The sequence below is a fragment of the Pan troglodytes genome, chromosome 19, assembly GCF_028858775.2.
Source record: "Pan troglodytes isolate AG18354 chromosome 19, NHGRI_mPanTro3-v2.0_pri, whole genome shotgun sequence".
NCBI lineage: Eukaryota > Metazoa > Chordata > Mammalia > Primates > Hominidae > Pan > Pan troglodytes.
The window spans coordinates 29,986,806-30,007,575 of record NC_072417.2 but is presented as its reverse complement, the minus strand read 5'-3'; the positions used below and the strand labels follow the sequence as shown (position 1 = coordinate 30,007,575).

Here is a 20,770-nt window from a genome sequence, read left to right as displayed (position 1 = left end):
GGCCAAAAAGGCAATTTAAGGCAATTTAATATAATTAATTAAGTTTAAATGCAATACTATCTAGTTGCATTGTTAAACTGATTAAAATACAGCACTAAAAAATAATCACAAAAAGAACAGAAGAGAAATAAGAAATAAGTGGGAAAAATCAATGTTAAGAACAAACAGCAGAAGACTTCTACTTCTGTCCAAGGTAGACTAAGGCAGTCAAGAGAAAGTCACAAGGGAAACTGGAAAATGTCTTGAACGGAATGGCAACAAACAGGAAATTTATCACAACTTGAGACGCAGGCTGGGGACAGTGGCTCACGCCTGTTAATTGCTTGAGCTCAGGAGTTTGAGACCAGCCTGGGCAACATGGTGAAACCCTGTCTCTACAACAAATACAAAAACATTAGCCAGATAAAGTGGCGTGCACCCGTAGTCCCAGCTGCTTGAGGGGCTGAGGTAGGAGGATCGCTTGGACCCAGGAGGTTGAGGCTTCAGTGAGCCGAGATCACACCCCTGCCCTCCAGCCTGGGTGACAAATTGAGACCCTGTCTCAAAACAACAACAACAACAATGGCAAAAACAAAAACAAAAAAACACAACTTGTGGGATTCAATAAAAGCAATAGAGAAGAACTTGCAGCATATATATTTTCATTAGAAAAGAATATCTAAAATAAAAGACCTAAGGTTCCACCTTTATAAGTTAGAAAAGAAGACGAAAATATAACACATAGTAAGTAGTAGGAAGGAAATAATAAAGAGCAGAAGTTTAACACAATAGAAAACAGGGAGATGGCATAAAAAATTAACAAAGCCCAAAACTTCTTTAAAAAGGTCAACACAACTGAACGATTCTATTTGGACTGGTCAAAAAAATAAAAATAAAAACAAAGAAAAACCAGAATACAAATCACCAACATCTGGCCGGGTGTGGTGGCTCACGCCTGTAATCCCAGCACTTTGGGAGGACAAGGTGGGTGGATTACCTGAGGTCAAGAGTTCACGACCAGCCGGGCCAACATGGTGAAACCCCATCTCTACTAAAAATACAGAAAATTGGCTGGGCGCAGTGGCTCACGCCTGTAATCCCAGCACTTTGGCAGGCCGAGGCGGGCGGATCACAAGGTCAGCAGATCGAGACCATCTTGGCTAACACGGTGAAACCCCATCTCAACTAAAAATACAAAAAATTAGCCGGGCGCGGTGGCGGGCGCCTGTAGTCCCAGCTACTCGGGAGGCTGAGGCAGGAGAATGGCGTGAACCTGGGAGGCGGAGCTTGCAGTGAGCCGAGATTGTGCCGCTGCAATCCGGCCTGGGCTAAAGAGCGGGACTCCGTCTCAAAAAAAAACAAAAAAAAACAAAAAACAAAAAAACAGAAAATTAGCCAGGCGTGACGGCGCATGCCTGTAATCCCAGCTACTCAGGAGGCTGGGGCAGGAGAATTGCTTGAACCAGGGAGGCGGAGGTTGCAGTGAGCCGAGATCCCACCACTGCACTCCAGCCTGGGTAACAAGAGCAAGGCTCGGTATCAAAAAAAAAAAAAAAAAATTACCAACATCAGGAATAACAATGGGGTAATAACCACCAATGCTAGCAAAATTAACAAAATAATAATAAAATACTATTGACAGCCGGGTGCGGTGGCTTGTGCCTATAATCCCAGCACTCTGGGAGGCCAAGGCGGGTGGATCACCTGAGGTCAGGAGTTCAAGACCAGACTGGCCAACATGGCAAGATTCTCTCTCTACTAAAAATAAAAAACATTAGCTGGGTGTGGTGGTGCCCGCCTGTAATCCCAGCTACTCGGGAGGCTGAAGCAGAGAATCACTTGAACCTGGGAGGTGGAGTCTGCAGTGAGCCGAGCTCATGCCACTGCACTCCAGCTTGGGTGACAGAGCAAGACTCCATCTCAATAAATAAATAAATAAATAAATACTATTGGCAATGTTAGTCCAACAATTTCAGCAACTTATACAAAGTAGTCAAATTTCTTGGAAAAATAGAGCGCACCAAAATTGACTTAAGTGTATACAAATAGGCCGGGCCCAAGGGCTCATGCCTGTAATCCCAACATTTTGGGAGGATGAGGCAGGGGCATAGTTTGAGCCCAGATGTTCGAGACCAGCCTCGGCAACAAAGCGAAACCGCTTGTCTCTACAAAAAATACAAAAAGAAAAAAATATTAGCCAGGCATGGTGTGCCTGTGGTCCCACCTATTCAGGAGGCTGGGGCAGGAGGATCATTTGAACTCAGGAGTTTGAAGCTGCAGTGAGCTATAACTACATCACTGCACTCTAGCTTGGGCAACAAAGTGATACACTGTTAAAAAAAAAAAAAGGAAGAAAGAGAGAGAGAGGGAGGGAGACAGGGAGGGAGGACAGAAAAGAGAAGAAAAGAAAAGAAAAAGAGAAAGGAGGGAAAAAGGAATGTCCCTATAATTTTGCCAAAAAACGATTTATCAAAAATTTTCCCAGAAAAGTTTCAGTTGCTCACGAAGTTCTATATAGAATTCAAAGAAAAATAACACGAAATTTACACAAACTGTTTCATTTTAAGTGACTAGCATAATCCTCAACAAACACCTGACAAAACCACTATAATTCTTTTTTTTTTTTTGAGAAAGAGTCTCACTCTGTCGCCCAGGCTGGTGCAGTAGCTCGATCTCGGCTCACTGCAAGTTCCGCCTCCCGGATTCACGCCATTCTCCTGCCTCAGCCTCCCAAATAGCTGGGACTACAGGCGCCCGCCACCACACCTGGCTAATTTTTTGTATTTTTTAGTAGAGACGGGGTTTCACCATGTTAGCCAGGATGGTCTCGATCTCCTGACCTTGTGATCTGCCCACCTCAGCCTCCCAAAGTGCTGGGATTACAGGCGTGAGGCACCGCGCCCGGCCCAAAACCATTATAATTCTTAAGGAAACACAGAATGAAAGTACATGACAAAAATAAAACATACGTCAGAAGATGGACAAGTGAATTTACAGTATCCTAAGAGTTTCAGAGGATTCAGAAAGAGGAAAGAAGCACATAGTAACATTAACTTTTTAAAAAGCTAATAGAGAGGGTAGAATGGAACGAGTGGAACAAACCAGAATAGGAAAGACAAATACAAAACATTTAATAAGATGGGAGGCTTACACCAGGTGCAGTGGCTCATTCCTGTAATCCCAACACTCTCAAAGCTGAGGCAGGAAGATCACTTGAGCCCGGGACTACAAAGCTGCAGTGAGCTAGGATCCTGCTACTTGCACTCCAGCCTGAACAACAGAATGAAAACCTGTCACTTAAAAAAAAAACAAAACTTTGGAATAGTGAAGGCCTTTCTAACTAATAACTCAAAATACTGACATCATGAAAGACTAATAAATTGTACAAAATTAAAATCAAAAACCCATGCATGGTAAACAAAATTTTTTAAAAAGCACAATATAAATAAAGACTAACCAGATGGGCAAAAATTAGTCCAACTCATATCAAAACAGCATAATAACATATAAGGGGCTCCTTATGAATGCTCCAATAAATCAAACTAAAAAGATCAACAACTGTGGCTGGGCATGGTGGCTCACGCCTGTAGTCCCACCACTTTGGGAGGCTGAGGTGAGTGGATCCCATCTCTACTAAAAATTAAAAAGTCAGCTGGGCCTGGTGGCGTGTGCCTATAATCCCAGCTATTCAGTTGAGTGAGGCAGGAGAGTCCTTTGAACGGGGGAGGCAGAGGCTGCAGTGAGCCAAGATCAAGCCACTGCACTCCAGCCTACATGACAGACGGAGACCATCTCAAAAAGAAAAAAAAAAAAAAAAAAGATCAACAACCAAGTCAAAAAGCAGACCACAGAAGAGAAAAAAACAAATTGCTCTTCAAACTGTTAAAAGATGTCAACTTCACTAATATTAAGAGAAATGCAAAACGACTGCTTGGATATACAAACTTTCACCTGTTAGGTAAGCAAAGGTATAAGGAACAGCTTTTTTATTCATATATTGGTAAAACTGGGAACATATATTGGTAAAACTACAGGGAGAATAACTTGGGACTATCCATCAAAATTAATTGCAAAACTCCTTTGACCCACTGTTTCCACCTATGGAAATTAATAATCCTATAGATATACTTGTATACCAGCAAAATGACATATATAAAAGAGTTAGTCATCAAAGTAGAAGATCAGAAAGTGCATCAACAACTGATTGATTAGATAACATGGTTAAAAAGGAAAAAAAAGACTCTATACTGATAACAGGATAAATTGTTCATGCCGGGTGCGGTGGCTCACGCCTGTAATCTCAGCACATTGGAAGGCCGAGGCAGTAGGATCATTTGGGGTCAAGAGTTCAACACCAGCCTGACCAATATTGTGAAACCCCATCTCTACTAAAAATATAAAAATTAGCTGGGCGTGGTGGCGCATACCTGTAATCCCAGCAACTTGGGAGGCTGCGGCAGGAGAATGGCTTGAGCCGGGAAGGTGGAGGTTACAGTGAGCGGAGACTGCACCACTGCACTCCAGCCTGGGTGAATGAGCGAAGCTTCAAAAAAAAAAGAAAATTGAAGAAAAAAGAAAAGAAAAGTCTCAAAAAAAAGAAAAAAGATAAATTGTTCAGTGAAATAAATTAAGACGCAGAAGAGTATATAATATTAACCCATTTGTATAAAGATGGAGGGAGTAAAAAAGTATTCGTCCATTCACATTTGAATATGCAAAAGAAACCTAGAAAGATATGCAAGAAAGTAAATAATTATATGGCAGCAGGAAAGTTATTGATAAACTGGGCAGATGGGGAAGAGGAGTAACAGGAAGGGTTTTCAATATATTTTTAAATTTTGTACAATCTGACTGTATAACATAGTCTGAAGATTAAACTGTATAATATATAGAGCTAGCCAAAATCATTGTATTTTTCCCATTTATTCACACCATTACTCTAGTCTATGCCAAAACTACTTTAGAGGTGGCTACCCAAAATGGAGAAGAGTATAGTAATAATAGCTAAACCTCTACTTTTTTTAGCTGCCTCATCATGTATGCCATGGCTTAATAAACTCACGTCTACACATTTCAGAATAGTACTGAGCTACATGTACAAAAATACGAGTTCTCTAACAAAGATAACTAAAAGTGGAGAAGAAAATGAGTAATGCACAAGGGTCCATAGGAGAGCATACCAAAATGTGATACAGAAGTCAGCATTTCTTTTTTTCTTTTCTTTTTTTTTTTTTTTTGAGACAGGGTCTCACTCTCACCCATCCCAGGGACTGAAGTACAGTGGTGTGACCATGGCTCACTGCAGCCTCCACCTCCCACGCTCAAGCCATCCTCCTGCTCAGCTTCCCAAGTAGCTGGAACTACAGGCACGTGCCACCATGTGGAACTAAGTCTTTTTATTTTTATTTTTTATATTTACTTTTGCAGAGACCAAGGTCTCCCTGTGTTGCCCAGGCTGGTCTCAGACTCCTATGCTCCAGTGAGCCTCCTACCTTGGCCTCTCAAAGAGCTGGGATTACAGGTGTCAGGCAGCGCACCCAGCCTAAAAGTCAACATTTCTTTATATTCCAGCCACAAAGATCCTCAGAGTTAAATGAAATTAACATTCACTAGAAACATCATCTGTCTAGAGATATACAAAACAGAAAAAAAGAATCTAAAACAACAGATTTTAGGTCTAACAACAACAACAACAAAATGTGGCTCATTTTTCAAAAAAAATTCCTAACACAAGAAAATATATCCATTTAACAAAATACACTTTCTTTTTTTTGAGACAGTCTCCTTCTGTCATGGAGGCTAATGGGCAATGGTGCAATCTCAGCTCACTGGAACCTCTGCCCCCCGAGTTCAAGTGATTCTCCTGCCTCGGCCTCCCAAGTAGCTGGGACTACAGGCATGCACCACCACGCCCAGCTAATTTTTCTATTTTTAGTAGAAACCAGGTTTCAATATGTTGGCCAGGCTGGTCTCGAACTCCTGACCTCAGGTGATCCACCACCCTCGGCCTCCCAAAGTGCTGGGATTACAGGTGTGAGCTACCTCGCCCAGCCAAAAAAATAAGAATTTTAATTAGAAGTATGTATTTAATAAATTATTCTGCATAAAGTAGCCAATGCTTAAGTTTGTCCACAAAGTAGAAAAATTGTGGGTCAATACATAATAATGATTCATAAATTATAGCCACTACTGTTAAAAATGAGTAGAAAACACTGTTTAATTTGATGAAATAAAATAAACTACCAGATATTTGAAAATACTCCACCGCCCCAGTTTTCAATAAAAATTTTTTCAAGAAATCTCTGCACTTACCCCCATTATCTGTTCTTTTTAAAGCTCCATCCTTATGGGGACAAAGTTCACATCTCTATAAACAAGAAAAGAAACACGTAATGAAGAAATATTTCAGATTATCAAAAATGTAATATCTTCCCTGCAACTTCAAAACTACTGAAAATGTGAGAGCAGCATTTGTACTAGTTGCCCCCCAAGAATATTTAGGAACATTCTTCACAAACAGTTGTTCTTGACGACATGTGATCTTCTTCAGAGAACAAGTAATTTTTTTAAAGTACATTTTAACTTTTAAACTCCTGCCACGGGCCAGGCACGGTGGCTCATGCCTGTAATCCCAGGACTTTGGGAGGCCGAGGCGGGCAGATTACCTGAGGTCGGGAGTTCGAGACCAGCCTGACTAACATGGAGAAACCCCGTCTCTACTAAAAATAAAAAATTAGCCAGGCGTGGCGGCGCATGCCTGTAATCCCAGCTACTGGGGAGGCTGAGGCAGGAGAATTGATTGAACCCAGGAGGCAGAGGTTGCGGTGAGCCAAGATCGCGCCGTTGCACTCCAGTCTGGACAACAAGAGTGAAACTCCATCTAAAAGAAACAAAACAAAACAAATCCTGCCCCAAGTTTTTAAATCTTACATTAATAAAAACACAAAGATGCTAGGATTATTTACCTGGGGAGCGGGAGAAAAAAACAAAAAAGTCCTCTCAACACAGGAATGGGGCAAGGTTTTTAACATCTGCCTGTTACCTGTTTACTTCCTGTTTTATGGTCAGCTAGGACGACTGCAGTCAAGTAAGTCTGGTTTCTCTTAAAGAGCCAAACTCAAGAATTTAGAATTTGAATTTAAGTGGCAAGAAATGACCTCATGCATGCTGATTTCCCTTCTGAAAGGAATTAGGCTAATCAGCTATTATTATTCAAACACAGTGGTACTCAAAATTTATTGTGGATTCCTCTCCCTCCCATCCTCAGAATTTAAAAGCAGAAATAAATGTAGAGCCGGTACTACTACTTCTTATGAAACACAGTAAGTTTCAATGGCATTGTCTTACTATGAAGAATATGTTCCTGAAAGTCGCACTTGAGTATTATTTATATCCCACTTTGTTTCCAAAAGAAGTTTTCCAGCATACAGTATAGTAATATAGGCCGGGCACAGTGGATCACACCTGTAATCCCAGCACTTTGGGAGGCTGAGGTAGGCAGATCACTTGAGCCCAGGGGTTTGAGAGCAGCCCGGGCAACATGGCAAAATTCCACCTCTACAAAAAAAAAAAAAAATAGTTGGGTGTGGTGGTGGTGCACCTGTAGTCCCAGCTACTCGGCAGGCTGAGGCGGGCTGATCAATTGAGCCCAGAAGGTCAAGGCTGCAGTGAGCCATGATTGCACCACTGCACTCCAGCCTGGGTGACAGAGTGGACCCTACCTCGAAAAAACAAAAACAAACAAACAAAAAAATGTGTGTGTATACATATATGTGTGTGTGTGTTGATTATATATGTATATATACACACACATTTTATATATATACACACACACTATATATACACACCATATATACACACCCTACATATAAATATATATACACTTACATACATATATAAATTACAACAAAAATTAGAGTAGAAAATTAAGTTGAAATAGTTTTAAAAGTACAGAAGGCATAAGCCATAAAAGCCCGCTGAGGCTGGGTGCAGTGCCTCACACATATAATCGCAGCACTTTGGGAGGCCAAAATGGAAGGACCACTTGAGGTGAGGAGTTCGAGACCAGCCTAAGCAACAAAGTGAGACCTCATCTCTACAAAAATAATTTAAAAAAAAAATAGAGCCTATTTGCCAGGTGCGGTGGCTCACGCCTGTAATCCCAGCACTTTGGGAAGCCGAGGTGGGCAGATCACGAGGTCAAGAGATCGAGACCACCCTGGCCAACATGGTGAAACCCCATCTTTATTAAAAATACAAAAAATTAGCTGGGCATGGTGGCGCATGCCTGTAGTCCCAGCTACTTGGGAGGCTGAGGCAGGAGAATCACTTGAAACCGGAAGGCAGAGGTTGCAGTGAGTCGAGATCACGCCACTGCACTCCAGCCTGGGCAACAAGAGCGAAACTCTGTCTCAAAAAAAAAAAAAAATTACAGAGGCTATTGATAAAGTTTGGATGTTTGTGCCTCCAAATCTCATGTAAAAATATAATCCCGATGTTGAAGGTGGAGCCCAGCAAAAGGTGTTTGGGTAATGGGGGCAGAACCCTCATGAATGTCTTGGTGTTTTCCTTGTGGTAATGAGTTAGTTTCTTGCTGTTGTTAGTTCACGTGAGATCTGATTGGTAAAAAGAGCCTGCCATCTAGCTCCCTTCTCTCACCATGTGACACTCCTGGTCCCTATGCCCACTCCCCCATGAGTAAAAGCTTCCTCAGCCCAAAGATGGTGGTAGTATGCTTGTACTGCCTACAGAACTGTGAACCAAATAAACCTCTTTTCTTTATATTAATAATCTACCCAGTTTCAGGTATTCCTTTATAGCAACACAAAACAGACTAATACTGCTGTATTTCTTGCCTTTCAGTATTTCACTCTCCTGATTTTCCCTCTTTGGTGGCACCTTTCTGATCACCCTATCAAACCTTTAAATGGTGAAGTTCCTCGGGGTTCTGGCCTAAGATGTCATCTCTTTTTTTTTTTTTTTTTTTTTGAGACAGAATCTTACTCTGTCGCCCAGGTTTGAGTGCAGTGGCGTGATCTCGGCTCACTGCAAGCTCCACCTCCTGGGTTCAGGACATTCTCCTGCCTCAGCCTCTGAGTAGCTGGGACTACAGGCACCCACCACCATGCCCAGCTAATTTGTTGTGTTTTTAGTAGAGACGGGGTTTCACTGTGTTAGCCAGGATGGTCTCGATCTCCTGACCTTGTGATCCGCCCGCCTCGGGCTCCCAAAGTGCTGGGATTACAGGCGTGAGTCACCGCGCCCGACCAAGATGTCATCTTATTTCACGTGAAACACTAGGTAATCTTATTCACTGTCCAAATTTCCATTACCAACTAAATTATAAAAATATAACAGTGACTCCCAAATTTTATCTATTTGTGTCTGTCCTCAGGGTCAGGTATAAAACTCTATATGCTACATAAACACTTCATTTTATTTTATTTTGAGATGGAGTCTGTTGCCCAGGCTGGAGTGCAGTGGCTTGATCTCAGCTCACTGCAACCTCCAACACTTGGGTTCAAGCAATTCTCCTGCCTCAGCCTCCCAAGGAGCTGGGATTACAGGTGTGTGCCACCACTTCCATCTAACTTTTTCTATTTTCAGTAGAGAAGGGGTTACATCATGTTGCCCAGGTTGGTCTCAAACTCCTGGCCTCAAGTGATCCACCCACCTCAGCCTCCTAAAGTCCTAGGATTACAGGCGTGAGCCACCGCACCCAGCCTACATAGACACTTGAAACGCTCCACAATTTATGACAAAACCTGCTCTTCCTGCTCTTTCCATATATTGGTAATGATATTTTCAATGACACATTGCTCATGCGAGACACCAAGTATATATAATCTTTGACCACTTCATACCTTACTCCCTAACCTCACTTTTAATCCATAACTGTATTGTGCCCTTCCTCTTCTGAAATACTAGTGAGAGCTGCCTATCTCTCTCCATCTCCACTATCACCCTACTTAAAGCCAGCATTGCCTTTCATCAGGACCACTTCAGTCACCTCTTAAATGCAGTAGACCCCAGTTATCCATGGGAGAAACATTCTAAGAACCCCAGTGGATGTCTGAAATGACAAATGGTACTGAGCACTTGATTCTGTTTTTTGCTATACATACATACCTATAAAAAAGTTGAATTTATAAATTAGGCACAGTAACAGATTAACAACAATAATAAAATACAACAGGCCAGATGTAGTGGCTCACGCCTATAATCCCAGGACTTTAGGAGGCTGAGGTGGGCAGATCACCTGAGGTCAGGAGTTTGAGACTAGCCTGGCCAACATGGTGAAACCCCATCTCTACTAAAAATACAAAAAAATTAGCTGAATGTGGTGGCGCACACCCGCAGTCCCAGCTAAGCAGGAGGCTAAGGCACAAAAAGCAACTCAACCCGGGAGGTTGCAGTGAGCCAAGATCGTGCCACTGCACTCCAGCCTGGGTGACAGAGAGAGGCTCCAACTCAAAAACAATTTCAAAAATTTAAAAAAAATTATAACAATCTACTATAAAAAAGTTATGTGAATGTGGTCTCTCTCAAAATACAGTCTGCATAAAAACAACCACATATACAATGGTGGCCCCATGAGATTAAACGGAACTGAAAAATTCCTATTGCCTAGTGATATAATGATGTAAGAGCCATAGTAACATGACAGAGCAATTTTTAAAATAAATTTAGTGTACATTAAGTGCACAATGTTTATAAAGTCTATGGTAGTTGTAGCAGTCCATTCTCTCACTGCTATAAAACTACCTGAGACTGGGCAATTTATAAAGAAAAGAGGTTTAATTGACTCATGTTCCACATGGCTGAGAAGGCCTCAAGAAACTGTCAGTCACAGTGAGAAGGGAAGCAAGTACGTCTTACATGGCAGCAAGCAAGAGAAAGAGAATGTGTACATAGGAAAAAAACCACCACTTTCAAAACCATCAGATCTCCAGAGAATTCACTCACTATCACAAGAACAGGATGGGGGAAACTGCCCCCATTATCCAGTCACCTCCCTCCTTCAACACATAGGGATATAATTCGAGATGAGATTTGGGTGGGGATACACAGCCAAACGCTATCAGTAATGTACAATAATGTCCCAGGCTTTCACATTCACTCACCACTTACTAACTGACTCACCCAGAACAACTTCTAGTCCTGCAAGCTTCATTCATGGTAAAGCCCTATACAAGTGCAATTTTTTTTTATCTTTCATACCATTATTTTAGGCGTACCTTTTCTATGTTTAAAAATACAAATACTTACCATTATGTTAAGTTGCTTACAGGATTCAGTAATGAAATGTACAAGTTTGCAGCCTAGGAGCAATAGGCTATACCATGTAGCCTAGGTATGTAGTAGGCTATACAATATAGCTCTGTTTAAGAACATTCTAAGATGATTGTGCAATGACAAAATCACCTAATGAGGTATTTCTAAGAACATACCTCCCTCCTGCATTACACAACACATGATTCCACCTCACTGTACTCTACTCACCTATTTTCAGAGGGGTTGACGATGGGTAACTAAAACCAAGGAAAGAAAAACCGCAGATAATGGAAAATGGCTGTAGTCTCCAAATATTCACTCTCAACCAACTATCACCAATCTGCAGAATGAACTTTTCACAACACAACGAACTTCAGAAATGCAATCCAAATATACCACTGCCCACTTGAAAACACTTCAATAGGCCGGGTGCGGTGGCTCAAGCCTGTAGTCCCAGCACTTTGGGAGGCTGAGGGGGGGCGGATCATGAGGTCAAGAGATCAAGACCAGACTGGCCAACATGGTGAAACCACATCTCTACTAAAAATGCAAAAATCATCTGGGTGTGGTGGTGCGCACCCATAGTCCCAGCTACTCGGGAGACTGAGGCAGGAGAATCGCTTGAACCCAGGAGATGGAAGTTGCAGCGAGTCGAGATCGCACCACTGCACTCCAGCGTGGCAACAGAGCGAGACTCCGTCTCAAAAACAAACAAAACAAAACAAAACAAAAACACTTCAATAGTTTCCCTATATCATATAGCCTTTTCTATCTCCACCACCTTCTCCCCTTCCAACATTTCACTTCATGGGCAACACTGGCTTTTTCTTCTTTCAATTCTATAAATTTGCCAGAGCTCATTCTCACTTCAAAGGCTTTTAACGGGTTGGTTTGACTCTAAATGGAATATTGTCATTCACTGTACCCTCTTTTGCAGCTGGGTAATTTCTATGTATCCGGCAGGTCCTTGCTTAAAGCCACTTCATCAAAGACAATGTCTCTGAATCTCCAGATGAGGTTAGGTGCCATATGATGATTTACCTATGCTTTCCTTCTTGGGATATATTACAATTGCAATTAGCTATTTATGTAATTAAGTTAACTCCTCTGCTAGATTAGAAGCTCCATTTCATGGCTGTAGCTACCCCTAACATCAGGCACATTATCTAGGCACAATAACTCAAAAACTACATGATGAAGGGATAAAAGGAACAAAATCACAAAAATCCCATTGCTGCTATAACCAAAAAGAAAGAAAGAAAGAAAGAAATTTTAAAAAGGTCTTAATTTAAAAAAATAGGCCAGGTGTGATGGCTCATGCCTGTAATTCCAGCACTCTGGGAGGCCAAGTCAGGCGGATGACATAAGGTCAGAAGTTCAAAACCAGCCTGGCGAACGTGGCGAAACCCTGTCACTACTAAAAATACAAAAATTAGGCCTGGCACTGTGGCTCATACCTGTAATCCCAGCACTTTGGGAAGCCAAGGCAGATGGATCACAAGGTCAAGAGATCGAGACCATCCTGGCCAACATGGTGAAACCCCATCTCTAAAAAAAATACAAAAATTAGCTGGGTGTGGTGGTGCATGGCTGTAGTCCCAGCTACTCGGGAGGCTGAGGCAGAAGAATCACTTGAACCTGGGAGGTGGAGGTTGCAGTGAGCTGAGATCCCACCACTGCACTCTAGCCTGACGACAGAGCAAGCCTCCGTCTCAAAAAAAAAAAAAAAAAATTTAGCCAGGCGTGGTAGCAGGCACCTGTAATCCTAGCTACTCAGGAGGCTGAGCCATGAGAATCACTTGAATCCGGGAGGCGGAGGTTGCAGTGAGCCGAGATCACGCCACTGCACTCCAGTCTGGGCGACAGAGAGAGACTCTGTCAAAAAAAAAAAAAACCTCAAAATTCATTTTTATATAATTTCGATGACACCATAATCCTATTCTTTTGGACAGCAGTTAAGCAGTAAGAATCAAGAAAAAAATCTGGAGTGCTCAATGGCGCCCAGGCTGGAGTGCAGTGGCGTGAACTCGGCTCACTACAACCACCTCCCAGCCGCCTGCCTTGGCCTCCCTAAGTGCCGAGATTGCAGCCTCTGCCTGGCAGCCACCCCGTCTGGGAAGTGAGGAGCGTCTCCGCCTGACCGCCCATCGTCTGGGATGTGAGGAGCCCCTCTGCCTGGCTGCCCAGTCTGGAAAGTGAGGAGCGTCTCTGCCCGGCCGCCATCCCATCTAGGAAGTGAGGAGCGCCTCTTCCCGGCCGCCATCACATCTGGGAAGTGAGGAGTGTCTCTGCCCGGCCGCCCATCGTCTGAGATGTGGGGAGCACCTCTGCCTGGCAACCGCCCCGTCTGAGAAGTGAGGAGCCCCTCCGCCCGGCAGCCACCCCGTCTGAGAAGTGAGGAGCGTCCTCCCTCCTCATCCGGGAGGGAGGTGGGGGGGTCAGCCCCCCGCCCGGCCAGCCGCCCTGTCCGGGAGGTGAGGGGCGCCTCTGCCCGGCTGCCCCTACTGGGAAGTGAGGAGCCCCTCTGCCCGGCCAGCCGCTCTGTCCGGGAGGGAGGTGGGGGGTCAGCCCCCCGCCCGGCCAGCCGCCCCGTCCGGGAGGTGAGGGGCGCCTCTGCCCGGCCGCCCCTACCAAGAAGTGAGGAGCCCCTCTGCCCGGCCAGCCGCCCCGTCCGGGAGGGAGGTGGGGGGGTCAGCCCCCTGCCTGGCCAGCCGCCCCGTCCGGGAGGTGAGGGGTGCCTCTGCCCGGCCACCCCTACTGGGAAGTGAGGAGCCCCTCTGCCTGGCCAGCTGCCCCATCCGGGAGGGAGGTGGGGGGTCAGCCCCCCGCCCGGCCAGCCGCCCCGTCCGGGAGGGAGGTGGGGGGATCAGCCCCCCACCTGGCCAGCCGCCCCGTCCAGGAGGGAGGTGGGGGGATCAGCCCCCCGCCCGGCCAGCCACCCTGTCCGGGAGGTGGGGGGCGCCTCTGCCCAGCCGCCCCTACTGGGAAGTGAGGAGCCCCTCTGCCCGGCCAGCCGCCCCATCCGGGAGGGAGGTGGGGGGGTCAGTCCCCCGCCTGGCCAGCTGCCCCGTCCGGGAGGGAGGTGGGGGGATCAGCCCCCCGCCCAGCCAGCTGCCCTGTCCGGGAGGTGAGGGGCGCCTCTGCCCGGCCGCCCCTACCGGGAAGTGAGGAGCCCCTCTGCCCGGCCAGCCGCCCCGTCCGGAAGGGAGGTGGGGGGGTCAGCCCCCCGCCGGGCCAGCCGCCCCGTCGGGGAAGTGAGGGGCGCCTCTGCCCGGCCGCCCCTACTGGGAAGTGAGGAGCTCCTCTGCCCGGCCAGCCGCCCCGTCCGGGAGGGAGGTGGGGGGTCAGCCCCCCGCCGGGCCAGCCGCCCCGTCCGGGAGGGAGGTGGGGGGGTCAGCCCCCCGCCCGGCCAGCCGCCCCGTCCGGGAGGTGAGGGGCGCTTCTGCCCGGCCACCCCTACTGGGAAGTGAGGAGCTCCTCTGCCCGGCCACCACCCCATCTGGGAGGTGTACTCAACAGCTCATTGAGAACGGGCCATGAAGACAATGGCGGTTTTGTGGAATAGAAAGGGGGGAAAGGTGGGGAAAAGATTGAGAAATCGGATGGTTGCCGTGTCTGTGTAGAAAGAGGTAGACATGGGAGACTTTTCATTTTGTTCTGTACTAAGAAAAATTCTTCTGCCTTGGGATCCTGTTGATCTGTGACCTTACCCCCAACCCTGTGCTCTCTGAAACATGTGCTGTATCCACTCAGGGTTGAATGGATTAAGGGCGGTGCAAGATGTGCTTTGTTAAACAGATGCTTGAAGGCAGCATGTTCGTTAAGAGTCATCACCACTCCCTAATCTCAAGTACCCAGGGACACAAACACTGCGGAAGGCCGCAGGGCCCTCTGCCTAGGAAAACCAGAGAACTTTGTTCACTTGTTTATCTGCTGACCTTCCCTCCACTATTGTCCTGTGACCCTGCCAAATCCCCCTCTGCGAGAAACACCCAAGAATGATCAATAAAAAATAAAAAATAAAAAATAAAAAAAATTAAAAAAAAAAGAAAGAAAAAAATCTGATTTAATTGCTTCACTTTTAGAGAGCCAAAGCAAATAATATAAGATATAGCATGTATAAATTACCTTTGTGTCTTTTATATCATTTATATACTTTATCTTCAAGACATGAAAATATATGCACAAAGATATTTTATATGACCATTTATAACCATAAAACTTTTATAAAAGTCTGGCCGGCTGCAGTGGCTCTCACTTGTAATCCCAGCACTTTGGGAGGCCGAGGCAGGTGGATCACTTGAGGTTAGGTGTTCAAGACCAGCCTAGGCAACATAGTGAAACCCATCTCTACTTAAAAATACAAAAAATTAGCTGGACATGGTGGCGCGAGACTATAGTCCAGCTATTAGGGAGGCTGAGGTCGGAGGATCACTTCAGCCCAGGGGGTCGAGGCTACAGTGAGCTGAGGTCACACCACAGAACTCCAGCCTGGGTGACAGAGTAAGATCTCATCTCAAAAAAAAAAAAAAAAAAAGATCTGGCCGGGCGTAGTGGCTCACGCCTGTAATCCCAGCACTTTGGGAGGCCGATACAGGCGGATCACGAGGTCAGGAGATAGCCATCATCCTGGCTAACACGGTGAAACTCCGTCTCTACTAAAAATACAAAAAATTAGCCAGGCACGGAGGCGGGCGCCTGTAGTCCCAGCTACTCGGGAGGCTGAGGCAGGAGGATGGCGTGAACCGGGGAGGCGGAGGTTGCAGTGAGCCGAGATCGCACCACTGCACTCCAGCCTGGGCGACAGCGGGAGACTCTGTCTCAAAAAAAAAAAAAAAAAAAAAAAAAAAATTCATTGAACATTAAAAGAAAATACACAAAATACGCTGGGCACAGTGGCTCACGCTTGTAATTCTAGCACTTTGGAAAGCCGAGGCAGGCAGATCATGAGGTCAGGAATTCGAGACCAGCCTCACCAACATAGTGAAACCCCATCTCTACTAAAAATACCAAAAAAAATAAGCCGGGCTTGGTGTGCGCCTGTAATCCCAGCTACTCGGGAGGCTGAGGCAGGATAATCGCGTGAAGCCAGGAGGCGGAGGTTTCAGTGAGCCAAGATGGCGCCATTGCATTCCAGCCCAGGCCACACTGCAAGACTCCGTCTCAAAAAAAAAAAAAAAAAAAAACACACAAAATATATTAGTAGGACTGTGGTAAGGATGGTAAGATTATGAGTGATTTCTTTCCTCTATTGCAAACTATACCATTTCCTTTATAATGTGAAGTGTTTTTTTGTTTTGTTTTGTTTTGAGATGGAGTCTCACTCTGTCACCGAGGCTGGAGTGCAGTGGCTCAATCTCGGCTCACTGCAACATACACTTCCCGGGTTCAAGCGATTCTCCTGCCTCAGCCTCCTGAGTAGCTGGGGTTACAGGTGCACACCACCGCGCCCGACTGATTTTTGCAGTTTTAGTAGAGATGGGGTTTCACTGTGTTAGTCAGGCTAGTCTCGAACTCCTGACCTCGTGATCTGCCTGCCTCAGCCTCCCAAAGTGCTGGGATTACAGGCGTGAGACACCGCGCCTCGTCTATAATGTGAAATTTTATAGAAAAATGTCGCTAAATGCTAATCAAGTCTGCCCACCGAAGATAAACCTATAATAAAACAAGGGTGTCTCAGCAACAACAACAACAACAACAAAAAAGAAACTATAAGCCGAGCATGGTAGCACCAGTCTGCAGTCCCAAATACTCAGAAGGGTGAGGCAGGAGGATCACTTGTGCCTGGGAGTTTGAGGCTGCAGTAATATAATCGCACCATCGCACTCCAGCCTGGGCAAAAGAGCAAGACTCGGTCTCAAATTTAAAAAAAAAAAAAAAGATAGAAAGAATTTTTTAAATACTAAAAATACAACATGTGAAGTGAAAATTTCACTCAGCAAGCTTCACAACAACAAATCTGAGATGACAAAAGAGTCAGTGAACTTGAAGCTACATCCATAGATAGAATCTAATGTGAGGCCAGGCGCGGTGGCTCACACCTGTAATCCCAGCACTTTGGGAGGCCGAGATGGGTGGATCACCTGAGGTCAGGAGTTTGAGACCAGCCTGACCAACATGGAGAAATCCCATCTCAACTAAAAAATACAAAATTAGCCGGGTGTGGTGGCACACACCTGTAGTCCCAGCTACTCAGCAGGCTGAGGCAGGAGAATCGCTTGAACCAGGAGGTAGAGGTTGCGGTGAGCTGAGATCCCACCATTGCACTTCAGCCTGGGCAAGAAGAGTGAAACTCTGTCTCAAAAAAAAAAAAAAAGAATCTAATCTGAAAGAGAAAATAGAGGTTAAACAAACAAACCAAAAACAGGGCTTCAGGGACCTACAGCACAGTACCAAAAGGTCTTACATACATAACCAAAGGCCTAAAAAAGAAGACAGAAAGAATATGAGGCAGGAAAGAAACTTTTGAAGAAATGATGGCTGAAATTTTCTTCAATTTGAAAAAAGACAAATCCACAGATTCAGGAATCTCAGCAAACCTCGAATAGTCAAATGCCTTGCTAGAAAGCAAACACAGAGGGAAAACTCTTGAAGCACCAAAAGAAAATGTCACATTACACAGAGGGAACCATGACTGGATAAATGGCAGATTTCTCATCATAAAATATGGAAGCCAAAAGAAAATAAACTAAAATACCCCTTGCTAAAAGATAAGGCACTGTCAACACAGAATTCTATATCCAACCACAATGCCCTTCAAAACTAGAGGTGAAATAGATACTTTCAGATAAAAGAAAGCAAGCACAATTTATCACCAAAAGATACGCCCTGCAAGAAAGGCTAAAGAAATTCTTCAGGATTAAGAGAAATGATGCCAGAAAATGCAAATCTTCAGAAGACAAAGAAGACTACCACAAATGGTAAATATCTGGGTAAACTTAGATGACTTTTAGCTCTTAAGTTCTTAACATTACATGATTATTGAAAGCCAAAATTACATTGTTGTTTTCTGGGGCTTATAATGTACATAGTTCCAACACACATGACAATAGCATAACTGACAACAAACAGAGGTGATATAAAAGAACAACTTACAAGCTTTGTATACTTTACAACTTGTACAATATTAGTCAGAAGTGGTAATACTATAAAAACAGACTGAAAAGAGTAAAGAAATATATTTAAATTGCTAGAGAAATGTGCCAAAGAATTAAGTTGAAACCCTTCCTGATATTAAAAAATTAATTCAAAAGTGAATCGCAGACCTAAACGTAAGAGCTAAAACAATAAAACTTTAGAAAAAAACATAGGAGGTAAGTCTTTAGGACTTGGTTGAACAACAGTTTTTAGACATAACACTAGATAAAAGTAGAGGCAACAAAAGAAAAAATAACTAGAATTTACCAAACCTACAGACTTTTTTGCTACAAACAAAATCATCAGGAAAGTAAAAGGATGGAAGAAATATTTACAAGTCATATGTCTGATAAGTAGTTTGTATCCAGAATACAGAGCTCTTCCACTCAAAAATAAAAAGCTATACAGCCCAGTTAAAAATTGAACAAAGGGGCCGGGCATGGTGGCTCACACCTGTAATCCCAGCACTTTGGGAGGCCTAGGCAGGGGGATCACCTGAGGTCAGGAGTTTGAGACTAGCCTGGCCATCATGGTGAAACTCCGTCTCTGCTAAAAATACAAAAATTGGCCAGGCGTGGTGGCGGGCACCTGTAATCCTAGGTACTCAGGAGGCTGAGGCAGGAGAAGCGCTCGAACCCGGGAGGCAGAGGTTGCAGTGAGCCAAGATATCACACCACTGCACTCCAGCCTGAACAACAGAGTGAGACTCTGTCTACAAAAGAATATAATGAAAAAAGATAAGTAAAAATCAACACCACAATGAGATACTACCTCATGCCCTGTAGGATAGCTAAAATCAAAAGCCAAACAATAAAAAATGTTGGCAAAGAGATGGAGAAATTAAAACCTTCATATATTGTTGCTGGTAATTTAAAATGTTACAGCCTCTTTGTCAGTTTTTCAAAAGGTTAAACAGAGTTGCAGCATGAAACAAAAATCCTAGGCCCAAGAGAATTGAAAACAATTGTCTGGATTTGCAGACAACTGTTCATAATAATAACATTATTCATAATATTGCAAAAGTATATACAACCTAAATGTTTATCAATTAATGAATGAGTAAAGAAAATGTAGTATAGCCATGCAATAGAATATTATTTGACAACAAAAAGGAATGAAGTTCTAATAAATGCTACAAAACAAATGCTTGTACATGATGCTAGGAGAAAGAAGCCACTCACAATACACCAAATGACTCCATTTATATGAAATGTGACAAATAGGGATAGAGACAGAATGAAGATTAGTGATTGCCAGGAGCTGGGGAAGTAGGGTAATGGAGAGTGACTATTAATGGGCCAAAGGGCTTCTTTTTGAGGGGATCCAAGTGTTCTAAAATTGATTGTAGTGACGTAGAGACTGTCTCAAAAAAAAATAGTGTATTAGCACAGATAGAAAAGTAAAACTCAAATCACAAGGTGTCTGTAAGAAACACACTTTAAGGGAAGACACAAACAGGTCCAAAGTAAATGGATAGGCTGGGTGCGCGGTGGCTCATGCCTGTAATCCTAGCACTTTGGGAGGCCGAGGCGAGCACTTGATCACTTGAGGCCAGGGGTTTGAGACCAGCCTGGCCAACATGGCAAAGCCCTGTCTCTACTAAAAATGCAAAAATTAGCCAGGCATGGTGGCACACACCTATAATCCCAGCTACTAGGGTGGCTGAAACAGGCGAACTGCTTGAACCTGGGAGGCAAATGCTGCAGTGAGCCGAGATCACACCACTGCACTCCATCCTAGGTGATAGATTAAAACTCCATCTCAAAACAAACAAACAAACAACAACAACAACAAAAAGATGGTGAGTGGCTACATAGTAAAGAGAGGGAGGGACATTTCACAGTAAGTCAGACAATGAAGAAGTCATAATAATTATAAATGTATGCACCTAAAAACAAGGCTTCAAAATACATGAAGGAAAATTTGGCATAAGGCATAAACAGTCAGAATACTCAGTGCCCCAAACATGGTAAGATATTTTAGCATCCCTCTTTGTGATTGACAAAACCAGACCAAATAATAATAGTCATCATGATCATCTAGCAATGTTAAAACCACTATAAACATTCTTTTCAGGTAAACTTGGTGCATTAGCCATGAAAGACCACATACTGAGCCACAAAGCTGGACACAATAGAATGAAAATAATGGGAATCATACAGATTATGTTCCCTAACCACATTAGAAAAAAAGATATAAAATTAATGACCTAGCAGCCGGGTGCGGTGGCTCACGGCTGTAATCCCAGCACTTTGGAAGGCCAAGGCAGGCGGATCACCTGAGGTCGCGAGCTCAAGACCAGCCTGGCTAACATGGTGAAACCCCTTCTCTATTAAAAATACAAAAATTAGCTGGGCGTGGTAGTGGATGGCTGCAATCC

General features: G+C 44.2%; 1 protein-coding gene across 1 annotated transcript in view; it reads right to left on the bottom strand.

Moving 5' to 3' along the window:
• Window positions 1–7,039, bottom strand: part of LOC454608 (PHD finger protein 14-like) — a 39,495-nt gene extending 32,456 nt beyond the window's left edge. The window contains exons 1-2 of the mRNA XM_016931920.4: window positions 6,945–7,039; window positions 6,292–6,346 (exon numbers count right to left, since the gene is read on the bottom strand). Of these exons, the coding sequence (XP_016787409.2) occupies window positions 6,292–6,346; window positions 6,945–7,010 (121 nt within the window). The 5' untranslated portion in view covers window positions 7,011–7,039. The remainder of the gene's footprint in view (window positions 1–6,291; window positions 6,347–6,944) is intronic.
• Window positions 7,040–20,770: the final 13,731 nt, after the last annotated feature.